We start from the raw sequence: 19630 nt of genomic DNA, 5'->3' as shown, positions 1-19630 counted from the left end.
TTCTTGAAATCAGCAAAAGTCATACGAGTTTGTCCCTCCTCCAGTCTGGGAGTATTGGGATCCCTGTCCCCAGTGGACAGTTGATGAGCCATCAGAGTAGTGACTTGGGCTTGCTCCTTCATTGCCTTGGCCATCTCCTTCATCTGCTTCGCTAGGGCTGAGGAGCTCGAGCTCGATCCACGCGGGCGTCCACGACTTGCCATGGGTCCCCTGTTTATGGATAACCATAGGAAGAGGTTTCATTGGTCATATCTCCTAGGATCGACTTTGCTCTGATACCATTAATGTAACAACCTAAGTCATATCCTATCATTGAGGGTCTTTAAATAAGGTGCCACACTTGATCAAGAAAAAGATTGACTTAATCATTGCGCAAGGAAGGAGTAAATGCGCGTAGAGCGGAAGATGAGTAGCACTAAAACGTTGGAATTTGAATAAAAGTGAAATAACATCTTAACCATGAGTACGTTTCAAAATACTTATAGGAAACAAGAAAAGAAACTAATTACATCCTAAACTAATCTCGTCGAAGAGGCCCCCATACTTGCATCCTATCCTATCCTTGATCAGGACTCTTCAGTTATTCATGAATCGAGGTACCAAGGGTTTTCTTCCAACACCTTTTCACGCAGTGAAGATCTGGTTTCGTTGTGTGGGATGAACTAGGACTCGATGGGCAGCTGGGATTCTCCTTACACGAACTCTCGACCTAAGTAGATAGTTTGGAGTACGGTAGTAGTGGTCGTAACTACCCACGCGTGCTTCGAGGGATCATACTCAGAAGTTACCCTCGGGGGCACTGCGTCGTCTCTATCCGTTGTGCCATGTTCCTCTGGAGACAGTATGGGAAAAGAAAGGGAGTGAGAACCTAACGTCTCAGTAGGAGTGCTATGCAACACCTCCATATCCATCTCCAGCCCACGTGCGGGATTTTAAAAAAACGTGCGTATAACATGGCATGTAATATGCATCTTTCTTGTAAAACATGTGTGCAAAAAAAAAGGAAAGCATATAGGAAAATAGAAGGATAACATCTTAAGTGACATCAACATAATCATAATTAAATCCAAAAGAAAAACATAGAAATCAAACTTTCATTCGTGCCTTCTCCTTTCTTAATTTATAACTTTTATGGAGGGTATTGAGCTCAAACCGGTATAAGTGGGAGTCCCCTTCCCTTACCGAAGGTTCTTATCCCAAACGTTTTGGCGATTACCTTCCCTTACCGAAGGATCATCTCGATCGATCACCTTCCCTTACCGAAGGATCATATCGATATCTTGTCTTTGGGGGTCACCTTCCCTTACCGAAGGATCATTCCCTCAGTTTAATTTACAATCAAAGTTATTTAGACATACACAAGAAGAGAGTCATATAAAAAAGATATATTATTATATAAAATTGATGGGATAGTCACCTTCCCTTACCGAAGGTTCTTATCCCAAACGTTTTTCGATCACCTCCCTTATCGAAGGATCATCTCGATCGATCACCTTCCCTTACCGAAGGATCATATCGATATCTTGTCTTTGGGGGTCACCTTCCCTTACCAAAGGATCATTCCCTCAGTTCGATTTACAATTAGGTTGTTTAAACATATACGAGAGAAAAATCATATAAGAAGAGATCATGCAAGAAAAGGGACAATTGTGATAATAAAGCGATATATGAAAATCATGAGACTCTAGCATGTGTATGGATTTTCTAATTAAAAGATCTTGGTAATATAATAGCATGGATTGAAAGAGGTCCTATCAAAGTGCAGAAAATAGGGGGCATTTTAAATAATTGCACAAAATATTAAAGAAATTATGTATTCTCGATCCTAAAGGAATAATATAATGGTGTAAACGATCATATGGGTGTACATAATAAGAATAGAATATATTAAATAATTGAATAAAATATTAAAGAAAGCATGTACTCTTGACTTTAAAGGAGTAATAATGACATAATGATATGCACATAATAGAATAGGGTATATTAAATATTTGAATAAAATATTTAAAAAAGCATGTACTCTTGACTTTAAAGGAGTAATAATAACATAATGATATACACATAATAGGATAGGGTATATTAAATATTTGAATAAAATATTTAAGAAAGCATGTACTCTTGACTTTAAAAGAGTAATAATGACATAATGATATAACAGGTCACATAGATGAACAAAATAGAATAAGGTATATTAAATATTTGAATAAAATATTATAAATAATAATATAATAATGTAAGAGATCACACATATGCATATAATAGAATATGGTATGTTGAACAAGACAGTATAAGAAGGCATGTACTCTTGGCCCTAAGGGGATATTAATAATATAATCATATGAAAGAGCACAAAATGAGTATAGTGAATAATTGAATGAACATCATAAGGAGACATATACTAATGATTCAAGAAGATATGAATGACATGGTGGATAGACATGATCAACATGAATAAAGGATGAGTGAAAGATAATAAATGCCATGATAACATTCGTGAATGGAAGAAAAATAAAAATAGAACATAACACATGCCAAGCATTTTAAAAACATAATTCCCTACACTTTTTCCTAACGTTTCTTCGAGCTTGCCTCTTGTGTTTGCCCACGGAATATTATTTTTTTTGTAGAGAGAGAAGGGAGAGGATTAGTATTTGAGAGGAGTGATTTTCTACCTATGGGTGCTCCCCTATTTATATACGTTTGGGGATGGGGTGGTTGGGGTATTTTAAATTTCAAACTGAGGGTGGTTACTAGGTTCCTATCCGAAATTTCAAAATTCTAATCTTATCCCCTAACCGATTTTCAAACTTCGAATTTAATTTTGTTTCTAGAAGGGGTGGTTGTTACATTATCACCCCCGTAAGAAAAGAATTTGTCCCCAAATTTTCTGTCTAAACTTGGTCGATAAGGGTCGTTTTAAATAACTTAGGGGTCTTACTAAAATTTGCTATTGTTGGGGAGAAAAGGAGATCCTCACCACGATTGTTACCTGTAAACAAGTTCGGGAACTTCTGTCTCATGTCTGCCTCTTTTTCCCACGTGTAGTCTCTGGAATTGCCGCTACCCCATGCCATTTTTACCAGTTGTATCGTCTTGCTCCTTAGTTGCTTCATGCTTCTGTCTATAATCTCTATGACCGGTAGTTCAAAAGTCAGGTCATCTTTGAGTGTTACATCCTCTTGCTGCAACACATGGCTTGGATCGTGCTGGTATTTTCGGAGTTGGGACACGTGGAATATGTTGTGTAGTCTTGATAGATTTGGTGGTAGGGCAAGCTGGTATGCCGACTTTCCTATACGCCGGAGGATTTGGAATGGACCCAGGTACCGGGGGCTTAGTTTTTGTACCTTAAGAGCCCTCCCTACTCCGGTGGTGGGGTGATTTTTAGGAATATGTGATCGCCTTCCTGAAATTCGAGGGGTTTTCTTCGTTGATCTGTATAACTCTTTTGTCGACTTTGGGCGGTGCGCATTCTTTCTCTTATCCTCTTGATATCTTCTGTGGTCTGTCTTACTAACTCCGGTCCTAAGTAGCCTTTATCTTCTGGTCCGTACCAGCATAAAGGAGATTGGCATCTTCGCCCGTACAGTTCCTCATATGGTGCCATCCCGATGCTACCATGGTAACTGTTGTTATAAGCAAACTCGATAAGTGGTAGGTGACTCTCCCACTTTCCTGGTCTGTCCAGGACACAAGCTCGTAACATGTCTTCCAACGTCTGGATGGTCCTCTTCGTTTGTCCATCTGTTTCCGGGTGGTATGACGTGCTCAGGCACAATTTTGTCCCGAATGCCTTCTGCAGTGCGTTCCAAAACCTCGAGGTGAATCTTGGGTCTCTGTCCGAGACTATGGTTGTTCGTACCCCATGTAACCTTACGATCTCTTTGATATATAGCGTGGCTAGTCTTTCCAATGAGTCGGTCGCCTTAACTGGTAGAAAGTGGGCAGTCTTTGTAAGCCGGTCCACGATGACCCATATATCGTCACGCCCTGCTTGAGTACGAGGTAGTCCCATGACGAAATCCATTGATATGTCCTCCCATTTCCACTCCGGGATGCCAAGGGGTTGCAATACCCCTGATCTCAGGTCAATCTTTGAGAACACTGTTGCACCTTGTAGTTGGTCCATCAAGTCATCTATTCTTGGGAGAGGATACTTGTTCTTCACCATGATTTTGTTGAGTTGCCTATAGTCCACGCAGAGACACATGCTGCCGTCCTTTTTCTTCACAAACAATACTGGAGCTCCCCAGGGAGAGGCACTTGGTCGGATGAATCCTTTTTGCAGCAGCTCCTCTAGTTGGTTCTTCAGTTCAGTGAGCTCCAATGGAGCCATCCGGTAAGGGGCTATGGAGATTGGCCCTGTCCCAGGCATCAGTTCTATGGAGAACTCAACCTCTCGTGTTGGGGGAAACGAGGGTATATCTTCGGGAAAGACATCTGAAAAGTCTTGTACTACTGGTATCTCACAGAACTCTCGATGGGAATCTGCTTTTACCGAATTTAGCAAGGCATATTCTTGCCTCGTACTTGTGTCTTCGGAGGATCTTGGAAGATCACGTGTGTCTTGTATGGATTGAGAAGGGAAGATGACTTTTCTCTCAAAACAATCTAACAGGACTCGATTTTCGTTGAGCCAATCCATTCCTAGGATGATGTCTAATCCTACTAAAGGAAGGCACACTAGGTCAGCAAGGTATGATCTATCTGAAATGAGGATGCAAACCCTCTGACAAACCTGCTGAGTTTCGACACTCTTACCGGCTGGGGTGGTCACTAGTAGGACATATGGTAGTTTGGTCATGCATAAACTGATTCTACTAGTAGCAGAGAGAGATATAAATGAGAAGCACCTGTATCGTATAGGATAGTTAAAGGAGCTCCATTAATTGTGCACTTACCCTCGATTCGATCTTCTGACTGGTGGGCTTCCTCGCTGCTGAGGGCAAGGACTCGTCCTTGACGTTGGGGTGCATCGGCAGAGGGTGGGGGAACTGCTGGACATTCCCTGGCGATATGCCCTGGCTAGAAACACCGGAAGCAGACATTTTTCCCAGCAAGGCACCTGCCCCTATGTTGCTTTCCACACGAGGCACATTCCTTGAGTTCGGTGGCCTTTGGTGAGGTGTCAGTGGGAGGTTTCTGGCGGTTCGTGCCCTGTTGAGATTGTCTTCCTGCAGGTCTTCCAAGAAAGGCCTTCTTCTGCGACAGCTGCTGAGAAGATCCTTGATTTAGCTGCCTGTTCTTGAAAGCCTCGCTTCTTTCTGACGCTAGTTTCTTGGTGCATTCCTCGATCACCTGGCACTTGCTAACAAGGGAGGAGAACTCCCGGATTTCCAGTGGGACTATTGCGGTTAAGATCTCTGTATTGAGCCCTCCTTGATACTTCATACATTTCCACTTTTCATCTGGATTAGCCTTATACATTGCGGAAAATTTGCAGAGCCTCTCGAACTTCTCTGTGTACTCTGCAATACTCATCCTATCTTGCTTCAGTTGAAGAAACTCCATCTCCTTGGACTCTCGAGCAGAAAGGGGGAAGTACTTCTTGTAGAAAGCTTCCTTGAAGGTGGCCCAGCTGAGATCTGTTCCAGCATCCTCCAACAACCGTCTTGCTCCATCCCACCAGAATTCGGCATCAGCTTTGAGCATGAAGGTAGCGTAATTCACTTGCTGCACCTCAGTGCATGGAAAAATTGTGAATACTTTCTCCATTTCTGTCAGCCATTCCTCTGCCTTATCAGGGTCGAGGGCCCCACAGAATTCAGGCGGACCAATCTTGTTGAAATCAGCAAAAGTCGTACGAGTTTGTCCCTCCTCCAGTCTGGGAGTATTGGGATCCCTGTCCCCAGTGGACAGTTGATGAGCCATCAGAGTAGTGACTTGGGCTTGCTCCTTCATTGCCTTGGCCATCTCCTTCATCTGCTTCGCTAGGGCTGAGGAGCTCGAGCTCGATCCACGCGGGCGTCCACGACTTGCCATGGGTCCCCTGTTTATGGATAACCATAGGAAGAGGTTTCATTGGTCATATCTCCTAGGATTGACTTCGCTCTGATACCATTAATGTAACAACCTAAGTCATATCCTATCATTGAGGGTCTTTAAATAAGGTGCCACACTTGATCAAGAAAAATATTGACTTAATCATTGCGCAAGGAAGGAGTAAATGCGCGTAGAGCGGAAGATGAGTAGCACTAAAACGTTGGAATTTGAATAAAAGTGAAATAACATCTTAACCATGAGTACGTTTCAAAATACTTATAGGAAACAAGAAAAGAAACTAATTACATCCTAAACTAATCTCGTCGAAGAGGCCCCCATACTTGCATCCTATCCTATCCTTGATCAGGACTCTTCAGTTATTCATGAATCGAGGTACCAAGGGTTTTCTTCCAACACCTTTTCACGCAGTGAAGATCTGGTTTCGTTGTGTGGGATGAACTAGGACTCGATGGGCAGCTGGGATTCTCCTTCCACGAACTCTCGACCTAAGTAGATAGTTTGGAGTACGGTAGTAGTGGTCGTAACTACCCACGCGTGTTTCGAGGGATCATACTCAGAAGTTACCCTCGGGGGGCACTGCGTCGTCTCTATCCGCTGTGCCATGTTCCTCTGGAGACAGTATGGGAAAAGAAAGGGAGTGAGAACCTAACGTCTCAGTGGGAGTGCTATGCAACACCTCCATATCCATCTCCAGCCCACGTGCGGGATTTTAAAAAAACGTGCGTATAACATGGCATGTAATATGCATCTTTCTTGTAAAACATGTGTGCAAAAAAAAAGGAAAGCATATAGGAAAATAGAAGGATAACATCTTAAGTGACATCAACATAATCATAATTAAATATAAAAGAAAAACATAGAAATCAAACTTTCATTCGTGCCTTCTCCTTTCTTAATTTATAACTTTTATGGAGGGTATTGAGCTCAAACCGGTATAAGTGGGAGTCCCCTTCCCTTACCGAAGGTTCTTATCCCAAACGTTTTGGCGATCACCTTCCCTTACCGAAGGATCATCTCGATCGATCACCTTCCTTTACCGAAGGATCATATCGATATCTTGTCTTTGGGGGTCACCTTCCCTTACCGAAGGATCATTCCCTCAGTTTAATTTACAATCAAGGTTATTTAGACATACACAAGAAGAGAGTCATATAAAAAAGATATATTATTATATAAAATTGATGGGATAGTCACCTTCCCTTACCGAAGGTTCTTATCTCAAACGTTTTTCGATCACCTTCCCTTACCGAAGGATCATCTCGATCGATCACCTTCCCTTACCGAAGGATCATATCGATATCTTGTCTTTGGGGGTCACCTTCCCTTACCGAAGGATCATTCCCTCAGTTCGATTTACAATTAGGTTGTTTAAACATATACGAGAGAAAAATCATATAAGAAGAGATCATGCAAGAAAAGGGACAACTGTGATAATAAAGCGATATATGAAAATCATGAGTCTCTAGCATGTGTATGGATTTTCTAATTAAAAGATCTTGGTAATATAATAACATGGATTGAAAGAGGTCCTATCAAAGTGCAGAAAATAGGGGGCATTTTAAATAATTGTACAAAATATTAAAGAAATTATGTATTCTCGATCCTAAAGGAATAATATAATGGTGCAAACGATCATATGGGTGTACATAATAAGAATAGAGTATATTAAATATTTGAATAAAATATTTAAGAAAGCATGTACTCTTAACTTTAAAGGAGTAATAATGACATAATGATATGCACACAATAGAATAGGGTATATTAAATATTTGAATAAAATATTTAAAAAAGCATGTACTCTTGACTTTAAAGGAGTAATAATAACATAATGATATACACATAATAGGATAGGGTATATTAAATATTTGAATAAAATATTTAAGAAAGCATGTACTCTTGACTTTAAAAGAGTAATAATGACATAATGATATAACAGGTCACATAGATGCACAAGATAGAATAAGGTATATTAAATATTTGAATAAAATATTATAAATAATAATATAATAATGTAAGAGATCACACATATGCATATAATAGAATATGGTATGTTGAACAAGACAGTATAAGAAGGCATGTACTCTCGGCCCTAAGGGGATATTAATAATATAATCATATGAAAGAGCACAAAATGAGTATAGTGAATAATTGAATGAACATCACAAGGAGACATATACTAATGATTCAAGAAGATATGAATGACATGGTGGACAGACATGATCAACATGAATAAAGGATGAGTGAAAGATAATAAATGCCATGATAACATTCGTGAATGGAAGAAAAATAAAAATGGAACATAACACATGCCAAGCATTTTAAAAACATAATTCCCTACACTTTTTCCTAACGTTTCTTCGAGCTTGCCTCTTGTGTTTGCCCACGGAATATTATTTTTTTGTAGAGAGAGAAGGGAGAGGATTAGTATTTGAGAGGAGTGATTTTCTACCTATGGGTGCTCCCCTATTTATATACGTTTGGGGATGGGGTGGTTGGGGTATTTTAAATTTCAAACTGAGGGTGGTTACTAGGTTCCTATCCGAAATTTCAAAATTCTAATCTTATCTCCTAACCGATTTTCAAACTTCGAATTTAATTTTGTTTCTAGAAGGGGTGGTTGTTACACCTTTTTTTTTTCGGAACAAATATAGTGAAACATGGAGTACTAAGGTTCTAAAAATTGGTTCGGGTCGGCTGGATGGACCGGTCAAATTGTGAACTGTTACTAAATACGGTTGAGTCAAAATTGTCAAATTAAAAAACCGATATTAGATTGCCAAACTAGTTGAAAATCGGTCGGTCGAACTGAACTATAACTCAACCGGTTTTTAAATTGTGTCAAAAATGGTTATGTTTTGGTTGCTGAATCCTATTTCCCCAACTCTCTAAGTTTCCTATCAATTACCCCTCTCTTTTCCAGTCTTCACAATAGGTAGAAGTAGAACACGAAGCAGCACTCACCTGGACGACTGGACCTCGAACTTCTGGTGCAATTTCCGTCCAGTCAACCTTAGCCAGCTCTGTTCGCGCAGCGGCCACTTTCCGTCGCGCAGCCAGTTCTGTTTGATCTTCGAAAATTGATACCACCGCTAGCGTCACTTTCCGTCGTGTAGCCACTTCCTGCCAACGCCAACTCTGTTCCACACTTCCACCCCGTCAGTCACTATCTTAACTCTTGTCAGCCACTGTCCCCGTTAGATCTACTTTTTTTTCAGGCTTCCAGCTTTCCTAGGTATTAATTTTTTCTTTATAATAATAACTGTTGAATAATTGATTAATTGTTGTTAGTTAACCTTGCTGTTGAAGCATTAATTATTGATTAATTGTTGAAACATTGATTAGTTGTTGGGTGCTAAATCTTGCTGTTGAAGCGTTAATTAATTGTTGAATAATTGATTAATAATTAAATAATTGGATAATTGTTGAATAATTTTAAATAATTTTGACTGTTGTCTGCTGAGATTATTGGGTTGGAGTGGGTTGCTGCATGTGATAATGTAATTGGATTGTATTATTATTGGATTATTATTATTAGTAATTTTTAGGTATGGACGAGAGTATCAACCAAGAAACACCTAGAGAAAATAATTCGGTTTCGAATTCTATTGCTTCAAATCTCCAGTAAGTTATGGCGGATTTTGATGATTGATGATAAATTTTGATATTGGTATTTTATGTTTGGTTGGTTGTATACTTGTATTTGTTATTTGACTTTTGAATTTATATTTGAATGAGATCATAATATTGTGGTTTATGTAGTACTTTAATTTAGATGATATTTTTAAAATTATATTAGACTATAATTATATTTTAATGTGTTTATTTATATTTTATTTATTATTTTATTATAAAACGATTTTTTAGTTAAATCATAATCGAACTGATTAAACCAATAAATTAATAAATCCATATTTAGGACGATTCGATGATCGATTCGGTTTTCAGAATCTTGTGGAGCACTATAGTTTCAAGCTAATAAGGTTGATCATGAACTTTATTTGGTCAAAGTTTTGATAATTCAGCGTTGGCTTTGTTGTTTTATAGCAAGACTGAAAGTTTCCAATTTCATTTCGAGTACGATTTCTAAGAGTCGCTAGTCAAAATATGAAACTCTATGTTAATTAGGTAATTTTATTAATTTTCTCATTTTTCTTTTTCAATTACTCATATTGAGGGAGTCAAAAATTGTAATTGAAATGTGATCATATTTCATGTTACTCCGTCTCTACTCTCTATTGAAGACTAAATTTTTAATCTACTATAAACCACCCATTTAACCAGCTGCTAGATTTTACACTTTAGTGATCTAGAGCCAAATTTAATTTATGCTTTATAGATTATGATATTGTCTTGAAAAAATTCATTCTTCAAAATATTAAATGAAATAAAACAAAGACCCTACAAAAATAAAATAAATAGACACTTTCATATTTGAAACCTTTCAAAAATAGTCGAATTTTCCCTCAATTAATAATTAGAAAGATATTAAAAGTTCCTATTACGTAAATAAATAAGTTTTTTATAATTATTGGACTCTATCTAAATTCTGAACTATTCTAAATAGAGGCCTGCTACACATACAAGTCTTTTTGGCTTACAAGTCTTACAAGTTGGCACAAACTCAACAAAAAACACGCATTACACTCCCACATTCAAGAGTAAATAAACGCACGTTATTCAACCACTTCCTGTTTCCAAAGCGCGCTACTCACCATACATTATAAACGACTCTTCTTCTTCCTCCTCTATGAAAACGAGTTTCTTGCTAAATTTGAAGATAATGGAACTTCAGAAATACACCCAAACGATTACAGAAATACACTCAAACGATTACAGAAATACACCCAAAGGATTATAGAAATACACTCAAATGATTAAAGGAATTCACCCAAACGATTATAGAAATACACCCAAAGGATTACAGAAATACACCAAAAGGATTACAAAAACTACACCCAAAAGATTTAAGAAATACACCAAAATTCGTTGAAGTACACCTTATGCATAATTCAGAATTCTTTCTCTTTCTCCTCCTCATCTTCTACTACTTCTTCTTCTTCAAAAACGATTTCAGAGCTTGATATTAAAAAATAATGGGAATCGAGAATAACGAAGAAAGAAAACAGAGAGAAAAGCGCATAAATGAGGAAGGAGAAAGAGAAGGCAAGAAACGAAAGAAAAGAAGAAGAAGAAGAAGAACGTGCAGCAAGAAAAAGAAGAAGGTGCAGTGAAAACGTGCAGTAACGGTTGAAGAATGAGAAAGAGAAAGCAAGAAACGAAAGAAAAGAAGAAGAAGAAAAGGAAGAGGAAGAAGAACGTGCAGTAAGAAGAAGAAGAAGGTGCAGTGAAAACGTGCAGTAATGGTTGAAGAAGGAGAAAGAGAAGGCAAGAAACGAAAGAAAAAAAAGAAGAAAAAGAGGAAGAAGAACGTGCGCAAGAAGAAGAAGAAGGTATACTTATAAAGATTTGTATAAAAAAACGCTTGTATGTGGAGAATTTCTCTTCTAAATAATTAAGCTCTTTCAAGTACCTGCAACTGCAAGCGTTTCTTTCCCTTCGTATATTCAACTATATATTGGTATCTACGTATTAATATAGAAATTTGATCAATTTCGATTTTCGACTAACGATTACTAGTATTCGTAATAACACCCGACGAAAATAATAAAGGAATATATAGTGATCTATTTTGGGTTTAAGATTTTATTAAACCAAATATTTGAAGATATTTTAATAATTATTAATAAAAACTTTTGTTTTAGATTGTACAAAGACCCTATGTGCATTTACAATGAGTCTAATTTTTGTTATTAACTATTTGATCAATAAAAGTCAAATTTAAATTAAAAAATTATTTTGCAACTTCTTGCAACCAAAATTCTCTTTTCAAGAATTAGAATCATATATATTTATGTATATAGAAATAACCGAACAAAATGTGTCTGTTTTATTTTTACTAGTGTCAATGTGTCATATAATATAGTATTGTTTCTTATTTTAAATTTGAATTTTATCTTATTTCAAATTGAATCATATCACATCTTAATTTAAAATAAATTCAGTTAGGATATTATCAAAATTTAAAATTTAAAGTTTAAAATTTATAGTAGAATAACTAATTATTTTTTATCTTTATTTAATATTCTCAATTATCATATTCAGGATTGCTACACATTCAAGTATTTTTTTATCCAAATTTATCTAAGTAGGTCTAACACCAGCAAAAGTCACTCTCATTAAAAGAGGGTCATTACACGTGCTTCTTCTTTCAAATACACGCATACGTCCTCTTCTTCTTCTTTCAAATTCACACATACCTCCTCCTCCTTCTCCTCTCCTCCTCCTTCTTCTTCACACACGCAGATTCTTCTTCTGCTTCTCCTCCTCCTTCTCTTCTTCTTCTTCTTCTCCTCCTCTTCTTTCATTATCGTCATCACCAACAACACCAACATTTTGTTAATAGATTATTTTTTCAATCGAATTGAATGGACGCAGATGTTCTGAATTGAATTGAATTGATAATCTCTAAATTGTAGACACAGGTGTTTTGAATTTGATTTTTTATAATGGATAATGTTCCATTCATTTAGTACTATGCAATTGTTTCACCTTAATAACATGTTCAGTTCATTTTGCAAAAAGATGTTTGAATTTGATTTTGATTTTATATAATGGATAATATTCCGTTCATTTAGTACTTTTTAGTCGAAAATATTTTTGACTAGGACAAGCCAATTCGAAGCTTCGAAAAGAGGTTAAGGTGAGAATAAAGGTCAATTAAATGACACGTGTCCAGGCATTTATTGGGAGTTATTCTGCATGTATTCGATTTAGTCATCTTTGTAAATCGAATGAGAGATCAGTTGAGATATCGAACAGGAGCATGGTGCGCAGAAATCGTGACAGTTCCATTCCTTGGTAACGACGCTGAAAACTTTATACGCACGTTCATACTCTTAATTCTTTGTCACAACTTCGCACAACTAACCAGCAAGTGCACTGGGTCGTCCAAGTAATAAACCTTACGTGAGTAAGGGTCAATCCCACGGAGATTGTCGGCTTGAAGCAAGCTTAAATCTCAGTCAGGCGGATTCAAATGTATTAAGAGATTATAGTGTACTAAAAGATAATTAAAATAGGATAGAGATACTTATGTAATTCATTGGTGAGAATTTCAGATAAGAGTATAGAGATGCTTTCGTTCCTCTGAACCTCTGCTTTCCTGCTGTCTTCATCCAACCATTCCTACTCCTTTCCATGGCAAGCTTTATGTAGGTGATGAGCGGATAATTTATACACTTTTTGACATTGTTTTTAGTATGTTTTTAGTAGGATCTAGTTACTTTTAGGGATGTTTTCATTAGTTTTTATGTTAAATTCACATTTCTGGACTTTACTATGAGTTTGTGTATTTTTTTGTGATTTCAGGTATTTTCTGGCTGAAATTGAGGGACTTGAGCAGAAATCAGATTCAGAGGTTGAAAAAGGACTGCTGATGCTGTTGGATTCTGACTTCCCTGCACTTAAAGTAGATTTTCTGGAGCTACAGAACTCGAAATGGCGCGCTTCCAATTGCGTTGGAAAGTAGACATCCAGGGCTTTCCAGAAATATATAATAGTCCATACTTTGACCAAAAATAGACGACATAAACTGGCGTTCAACGCTAGCTTTCTACCCAAACCTGGCGTCCAACGCCAAAAAAGGAGCCAAAACCAGAGTTGAACGCCCAAACTGGCACAAAAGCTGGCGTTCAACTCCAAGAAGGACCTCTACACGTGCAACACTTAAGCCCAGCCCAAGCACACACCAAGTGGGCCCCGGAAGTGGATTTATGCATCAATTACTTACTCATGTAAACCCTAGTAGCTAGTTTATTATAAATAGGACCTCTTACTATTGTATTTGACATCTGGGGATTACCTTATGATTCTTTGATCACGTTTTAGGGGGCTGGCCATCTTGGCCATGCCTGGACCTTCACTTATGTATTTTTAACGGTAGAGTTTCTACACTCCATAGATTAAGGTGTGGAGCTCTACTTTTCCTCAAAGATTAATGCAAAGTACTACTGTTTTCTATTCAATTCATCTTATTTCGCTTCTAAGATATCCATTCGCACCCAAAAACGTGATGAAGGTGATGATTATGTGTGACGCTCATCACCATTCTCCCCTATGAACACGTGCCTGACAAACACTTCCGTTCTACATGAAATAAGCTAGAATGAATATCTCTTAGATCTCTTAACCAGAATCTTCGTGGCGTAAGCTAGAATGATGGCGGCATTCAAGAGAATCCGGAAGGTCTAAACCTTGTCTGTGGTATTCCGAGTAGGATTCAATGATTGAATGACTGTGACGAGCTCCTAACTCGCGATTGTAGGGCGTTAGTGACAGACGCAAAAGGATAGTAAATCCTATTCCAGCATGATCGAGAACCGACAGATGAATAGCCGTGCCGTGACAGGGTGCGTGAGCATATTATTCACTGAGAGGATAAGATGAAGCCATTGAAAAGGGTGATGCCTCCAGACGATTAGCCGTGCCGTGAGAGGGCCTTGGATCATTTTCCCGAGAGATGACCGAAAGTAGCCATTGACAGTGGTGATGTATCACATAAAGCCAGCCATGGAAAGGAGTAAGACTAATTGGATGAAGATAGCAGGAAAGCAGAGGTTCAGAGGAACGAAAAGCATCTCCATTCGCTTATCTGAAATTCCTACCAATGATTTACATAAGTACCTCTATCCCTATTCTATTATTTATTATTCGAAAACTCCATAATTATTTTATATCTGCCTGACTGAGATTTACAAGGTGACCATAGCTTGCTTCATACCAACAATCTCCGTGGGATTCGACCCTTACTCACGTAAGGTATTACTTGGACGACCCAGTGCACTTGCTGGTTAGTTGTATCGAAGTTGTGAACCATGGTATTGGCACCATGTTCTTGGCGCCATTGCCAGGGAAAGAAAGAGCCATAAATTTTACATAATTAAAGTGTAATCACGATTACGCGTACCAAGTTGCTCACGTTGCCAGGGATTGTTCGAGCCTGGACATCACAATTTCGTGCACCAAGTTTTTGGCGCCGTTGCCGGGGATTGTTTGAGTTTGGACAACTGACGGTTCATCTTGTTGCTCAGATTAGGTCATTTTCTTTTTGTTTTCTTTTCAAAAATTTTTCAAAAAAATATTTCAAAATTTTCTCCTTTGTTTTCGAAAAAAAAAAATTTAATATAAAAATGTTTTCAAAAAATTTTAGATTCAAAAGTTTTAAGAATGAATTCTAGTGTTTCATGAAGCACGTTGAAGCCTGGCTGGCTGTAAAGCCATGTCCTATTCCTTTGGGAATGAGTATGTCAGGCGTGTCATGTCAGAATTACATGCTGAAGCTTGGCTGGCCTTTGGCCATGTCTAGTGTTTTGGACCGGAGCTTTCATTGAAAGCTTGGCTGGCTAGTGAGCCATGTCTAATTCCTGGACTGAAGCTTTAGACTAAGAATGCAAGATTCCTGGAATTCATATTAAAAATTTTGGAATCCTTATTTTTCTTTTACATATAATTTTCGAAAAATACCAAAAAAATTAGAAAATCATAAAAATCAAAAATATTTTTGTGTTTCTTGTTTGAGTCTTGAGTCATGTTATAAGTTTGGTGTCAATTGCATATGCATGTAGCATTTTTCGAAAATTTCATGCATTCATAGTGTTCTTCATGATCTTCAAGTTGTTCTTGGTAAGTCTTCTTGTTTGATCTTGATGATTTTTTGTTTTGTGCTGTATAGTGTTTTTCATATTTATTCTTGAATTCTTGGTGTCTAGGCATTAAAGAATTCTAAGTTTGGTGTCTTGCATGTTTTCTTTGCATTAAAATTTTTTCAAAAATATGTTCTTGATGTTCATCATGACATTCATAGTGTTCTTGGTGTTCATATTGACATTCATAGCATTCTTGCATGCATTCATTGTTTTGATCTAAAAATTTCATGCATTGCATCTTTTTAGTGTTTTTCTCTTGCATCATAAAAATTCAAAAAATCAAAAAAATATCTTTCCCTTTTTCTCTCATCAAATTCGAAAATTTGGATTGACTTTTTCAAAAATTTTTAAAATCAAGTTGTTTCTTATGAGTCAAATCAAATTTTCAATTTGAAAATCCTATCTTTTTCAAAATCTTTTTCAAAAATCAAATCTTTTTCAAAATTCTTAGTTATTTTCGAAAATTCCAAAAATATTTTTCAAAAATCTTTTTCTTATACCAAATTTTCGAAAATAACATAATCAATTAATGTTTTGATTCAAAAATTTGAAGTTTGTTACTTGCTTGTTAAGAAAGATTCAAACTTTAAGTTCTAGAATCATATCTTGTGATTTTTTGTGAATCAAGTCATTAATTGTGATTTTAAAAATCAAATCTTTTTCAAAAACTAATTTCTATCATATCTTTTCAAAAATATCTTCTTATCTTTTTTCAAAAATTTGATTTCAAAATATCTTCTCTAACTTCCTAACTTCTTATCTTTTCAAAATTGGTTTTCAAAATTTGTTTCAACTAACTAACTAACTTTTTGTTTGTTTCTTAACTTTTTCAAAACTACCTAACTAACTCTCTCTCTCTCATTTTCGAAAATATCTTCCCTCTTTTTCAAAATTTCTTTATTTTATTAATTATTTTAATTTTTAAATCTTAATTTTCGAAAATTACTAACATTTTTCAAAAACTATTTTCAAAAATCACTAACTCCTTTTCAAAAATAATTTTCGAAAATTCCCTCCTTCTCTCTCATCTTATTTTATTTATTTATTCATCTACTAACATCTCTTCCTCAAATCATCACCAAATTCGAACCCCCTCTTCTATCTGTGTTCGAATTTCTTCTTCTTTTCTTCTACTAACAATAAGGAACCTCTTTACTGTGACATAGAGGATTCCTCTTCTTTTCTTTTTCTCTCCTCTTTCTTATGAGCAGGGACAGAGAAAAAGACATTCTTGTTGAAGCTGATCCAGAACCTGAAAGGACTCTGAAGAGGAAATTAAGAGAAGCTAAATTACAACAATCCAGAGACAACTTGATTGAAAATTTCGAACAAGTAAAGGAGATGGCAGCCGAACCCAACAACAATGCAAGGAGAATGCTTGGTGACTTTACTGCACCAAATTCCAATTTACATGGAAGAAGCATCTCCATTCCTGCCATTGGAGCAAACAACTTTGAGCTGAAACCTCAATTAGTTTCTCTGATGCAGCAGAACTGCAAGTTTCATGGACTTCCATCTGAAGATCCTTTTCAGTTCTTAACTGAATTCTTGCAGATATGTGATACTGTTAAGACTAATGGAGTAGATCCTGAAGTCTACAGGCTCATGCTTTTCCCTTTTGCTGTAAGAGACAGAGCTAGATTATAGTTGGATTCTCAACCCAAAGACAGCCTGAACTCTTGGGATAAGCTGGTCACGGCTTTCTTAGCCAAGTACTTTCCTCCTTAAAAGCTGAGCAAGCTTAGAGCTGATGTTCAAACCTTCAGACAGAAAGAAGGTGAATCCCTCTATGAAGCTTGGGAAAGATACAAACAGTTGACCAAAAAGTGTCCTTCTGACATGCTTTCAGAATGGACCATCCTGGATATATTCTATGATGGTTTATCTGAGCTATCAAAGATGTCACTGGACACTTCTGCAGGTGGATCCATTCACCTAAAGAAAACGCCTGCAGAAGCTCAAGAACTCATTGACATGGTTGCTAATAACCAGTTCATGTACACTTCTGAAAGAAATCCTGTGAGTAATGGGACGCCTATGAAGAAGGGAGTTCTTGAAGTTGATACTCTGAATGCCATATTGGCTCAGAATAAAATATTGACTCAGCAAGTCAATATGATCTCTCAGAGTCTACATGGAATGCAAGCTGCATCCAACAGTACTCAAGAGGCTTCTTATGAAGAAGAAGCTTATGATCCTGAGAACCCTGCAATAGCAGAGGTAAATTACTTAGGTGAACCTTATGGAAACACCTATAACTCAACATGGAGAAATCATCCAAATTTCTCATGGAAGGATCAAAAGCCTCAACAAGGCTTTAATAATGGTGGAAGAAACAGGTTTAGCAATAGCAAGCCTTTTCCATCATCAACTCAGCAACAGACAGAGAACACTGAACAAAATACTTCTAATTTGGCAAACTTAGTCTCTGATCTGTCTAAGGCCACTGTAAGTTTCATGAATGAAACAAGGTCTTCCATTAGAAATCTGGAAGCACAAGTGGGCCAGCTGAGTAAAAGGATCACTGAAATCCCTCCTAGTACTCTCCCAAGCAATACAGAAGAGAATCCAAAAGGAGAGTGCAAGGCCATTGACATAAGCACCATGGCCGAACCTGTAAGGGAAGGAGATGACGTGAATCCCAAGGAGGAAGACCTCCTGGGACGTCCAGTGATCAATAAGGAGCTTCCCCTTGAGGAACCAAAGGACTCTGAGGCTCATCTAGAGACCATAGAGATCCCATTGAACCTCCTTATGCCCTTCATGAGCTCTGATGAGTATTCCTCTTCAGAAGAGAATGAGGATGTTACTGAAGAGCAAACTGCCAAGTTTCTTGGTGCAATCATGAAGCTGAACCTCCCTTGTTCATCAATGAACTAAGTGATCTGGATCAACTGATATTGCCTCAGAAGAGACAGGATCCTGGAAAGTTCATAATACCCTGTACCATAGGCACCATGATCTTTAAAGCTCTGTGTGACCTTGGTTCAGGAATAAACCTCATGCCCCTCTCTGTAATAGAGAAACTGGGAATCTATGGGGTGCAAGCTGCTAAAATCTCATTAGAGATGGCAGACAGTTCAAGAAAACAGGCATATGGACAAGTAGAGGACGTGTTAGTAAAGGTTGAGGGCCTTTACATCCCTGCTGATTTCATAGTCCTGGATACTGGAAAGGAAGAGGATGAATCCATCATCCTAGGAAGACCTTTCCTGGCCACAGCAAGAGCTGTGATTGATGTTGACAGAGGTGAAATAGTCCTTCAATGGAATGAGAAATCCCTTGTGTTTAAAACTCAAGGATCTCCCTCTGCAACCATGTAGAGGAAGCAGAAAAGGCTTCTCTCAAAGCAGAGTCAACCTGAGCCCCCACAGTCAAACTCTAAGTTTGGTGTTGGGAGACCACAACCAAACTCTAAAGTTTGGTGTTGAACTCCCATATCCAAACTCTAAGTTTGGTGTTGGAGAGTCTCAACAATACTCTGAACATCTGTGAGGCTCCATGAGAGCCCACTATCAAGCTATTGACATTAAAGAGGCGCTTGTTGGGAGGCAACCCAATGTTTATTTATCTAACTCTATTATTCTTGTTTTTCATGTTTTCTTAGGTTCATGATCATGTGGAGTCACAAAATAAATATAAAAATTGAAAACAGAATCAAAAATAGCAGAAGAAAAATCACACCCTAGAGGAGCATCTGTCTGGCGTTCAGCGCCATAACAGAGCATGGTTCTGGCGCTGAACGCCCAAAATGGGCAGCTTCTGGGCGCTGAACGCCAGAACAGACATGGTTCTGGCGTTCAACACCAGAAATGGCACACAAATGGGCGCTGAACGCCCAAAATGGCCACCAACCTGGCGCT

The 19630-nt window shown here is 37.6% G+C and overlaps 1 protein-coding gene and 1 non-coding gene across 2 annotated transcripts; both read right to left on the bottom strand.

Annotated features, from left to right (window-relative positions):
* Positions 1-3361: 3361 nt before the first annotated feature.
* Positions 3362-5982, bottom strand: LOC140178635 (uncharacterized). Its single transcript, XM_072215842.1, has 2 exons — positions 5066-5982; positions 3362-4853 (listed from the first exon to the last, which is right to left on the bottom strand). Exons 1-2 carry the CDS (start codon positions 5980-5982, stop codon positions 3362-3364), a joined length of 2409 nt encoding a protein of 802 aa, XP_072071943.1.
* An 11522-nt stretch (positions 5983-17504) lies between these two features.
* On the bottom strand, positions 17505-17612 carry LOC112745468 (small nucleolar RNA R71). Its single transcript, XR_003173396.1, has one exon. It is a non-coding gene; the product is annotated as a small nucleolar RNA R71 (small nucleolar RNA).
* Positions 17613-19630: the final 2018 nt, after the last annotated feature.

This window comes from Arachis hypogaea, chromosome 14 (assembly GCF_003086295.3).
Source record: "Arachis hypogaea cultivar Tifrunner chromosome 14, arahy.Tifrunner.gnm2.J5K5, whole genome shotgun sequence".
In the NCBI taxonomy this organism is placed as follows: Eukaryota; Viridiplantae; Streptophyta; class Magnoliopsida; order Fabales; family Fabaceae; genus Arachis; species Arachis hypogaea.
This window is presented reverse-complemented; position numbering and strand designations above follow the sequence as displayed.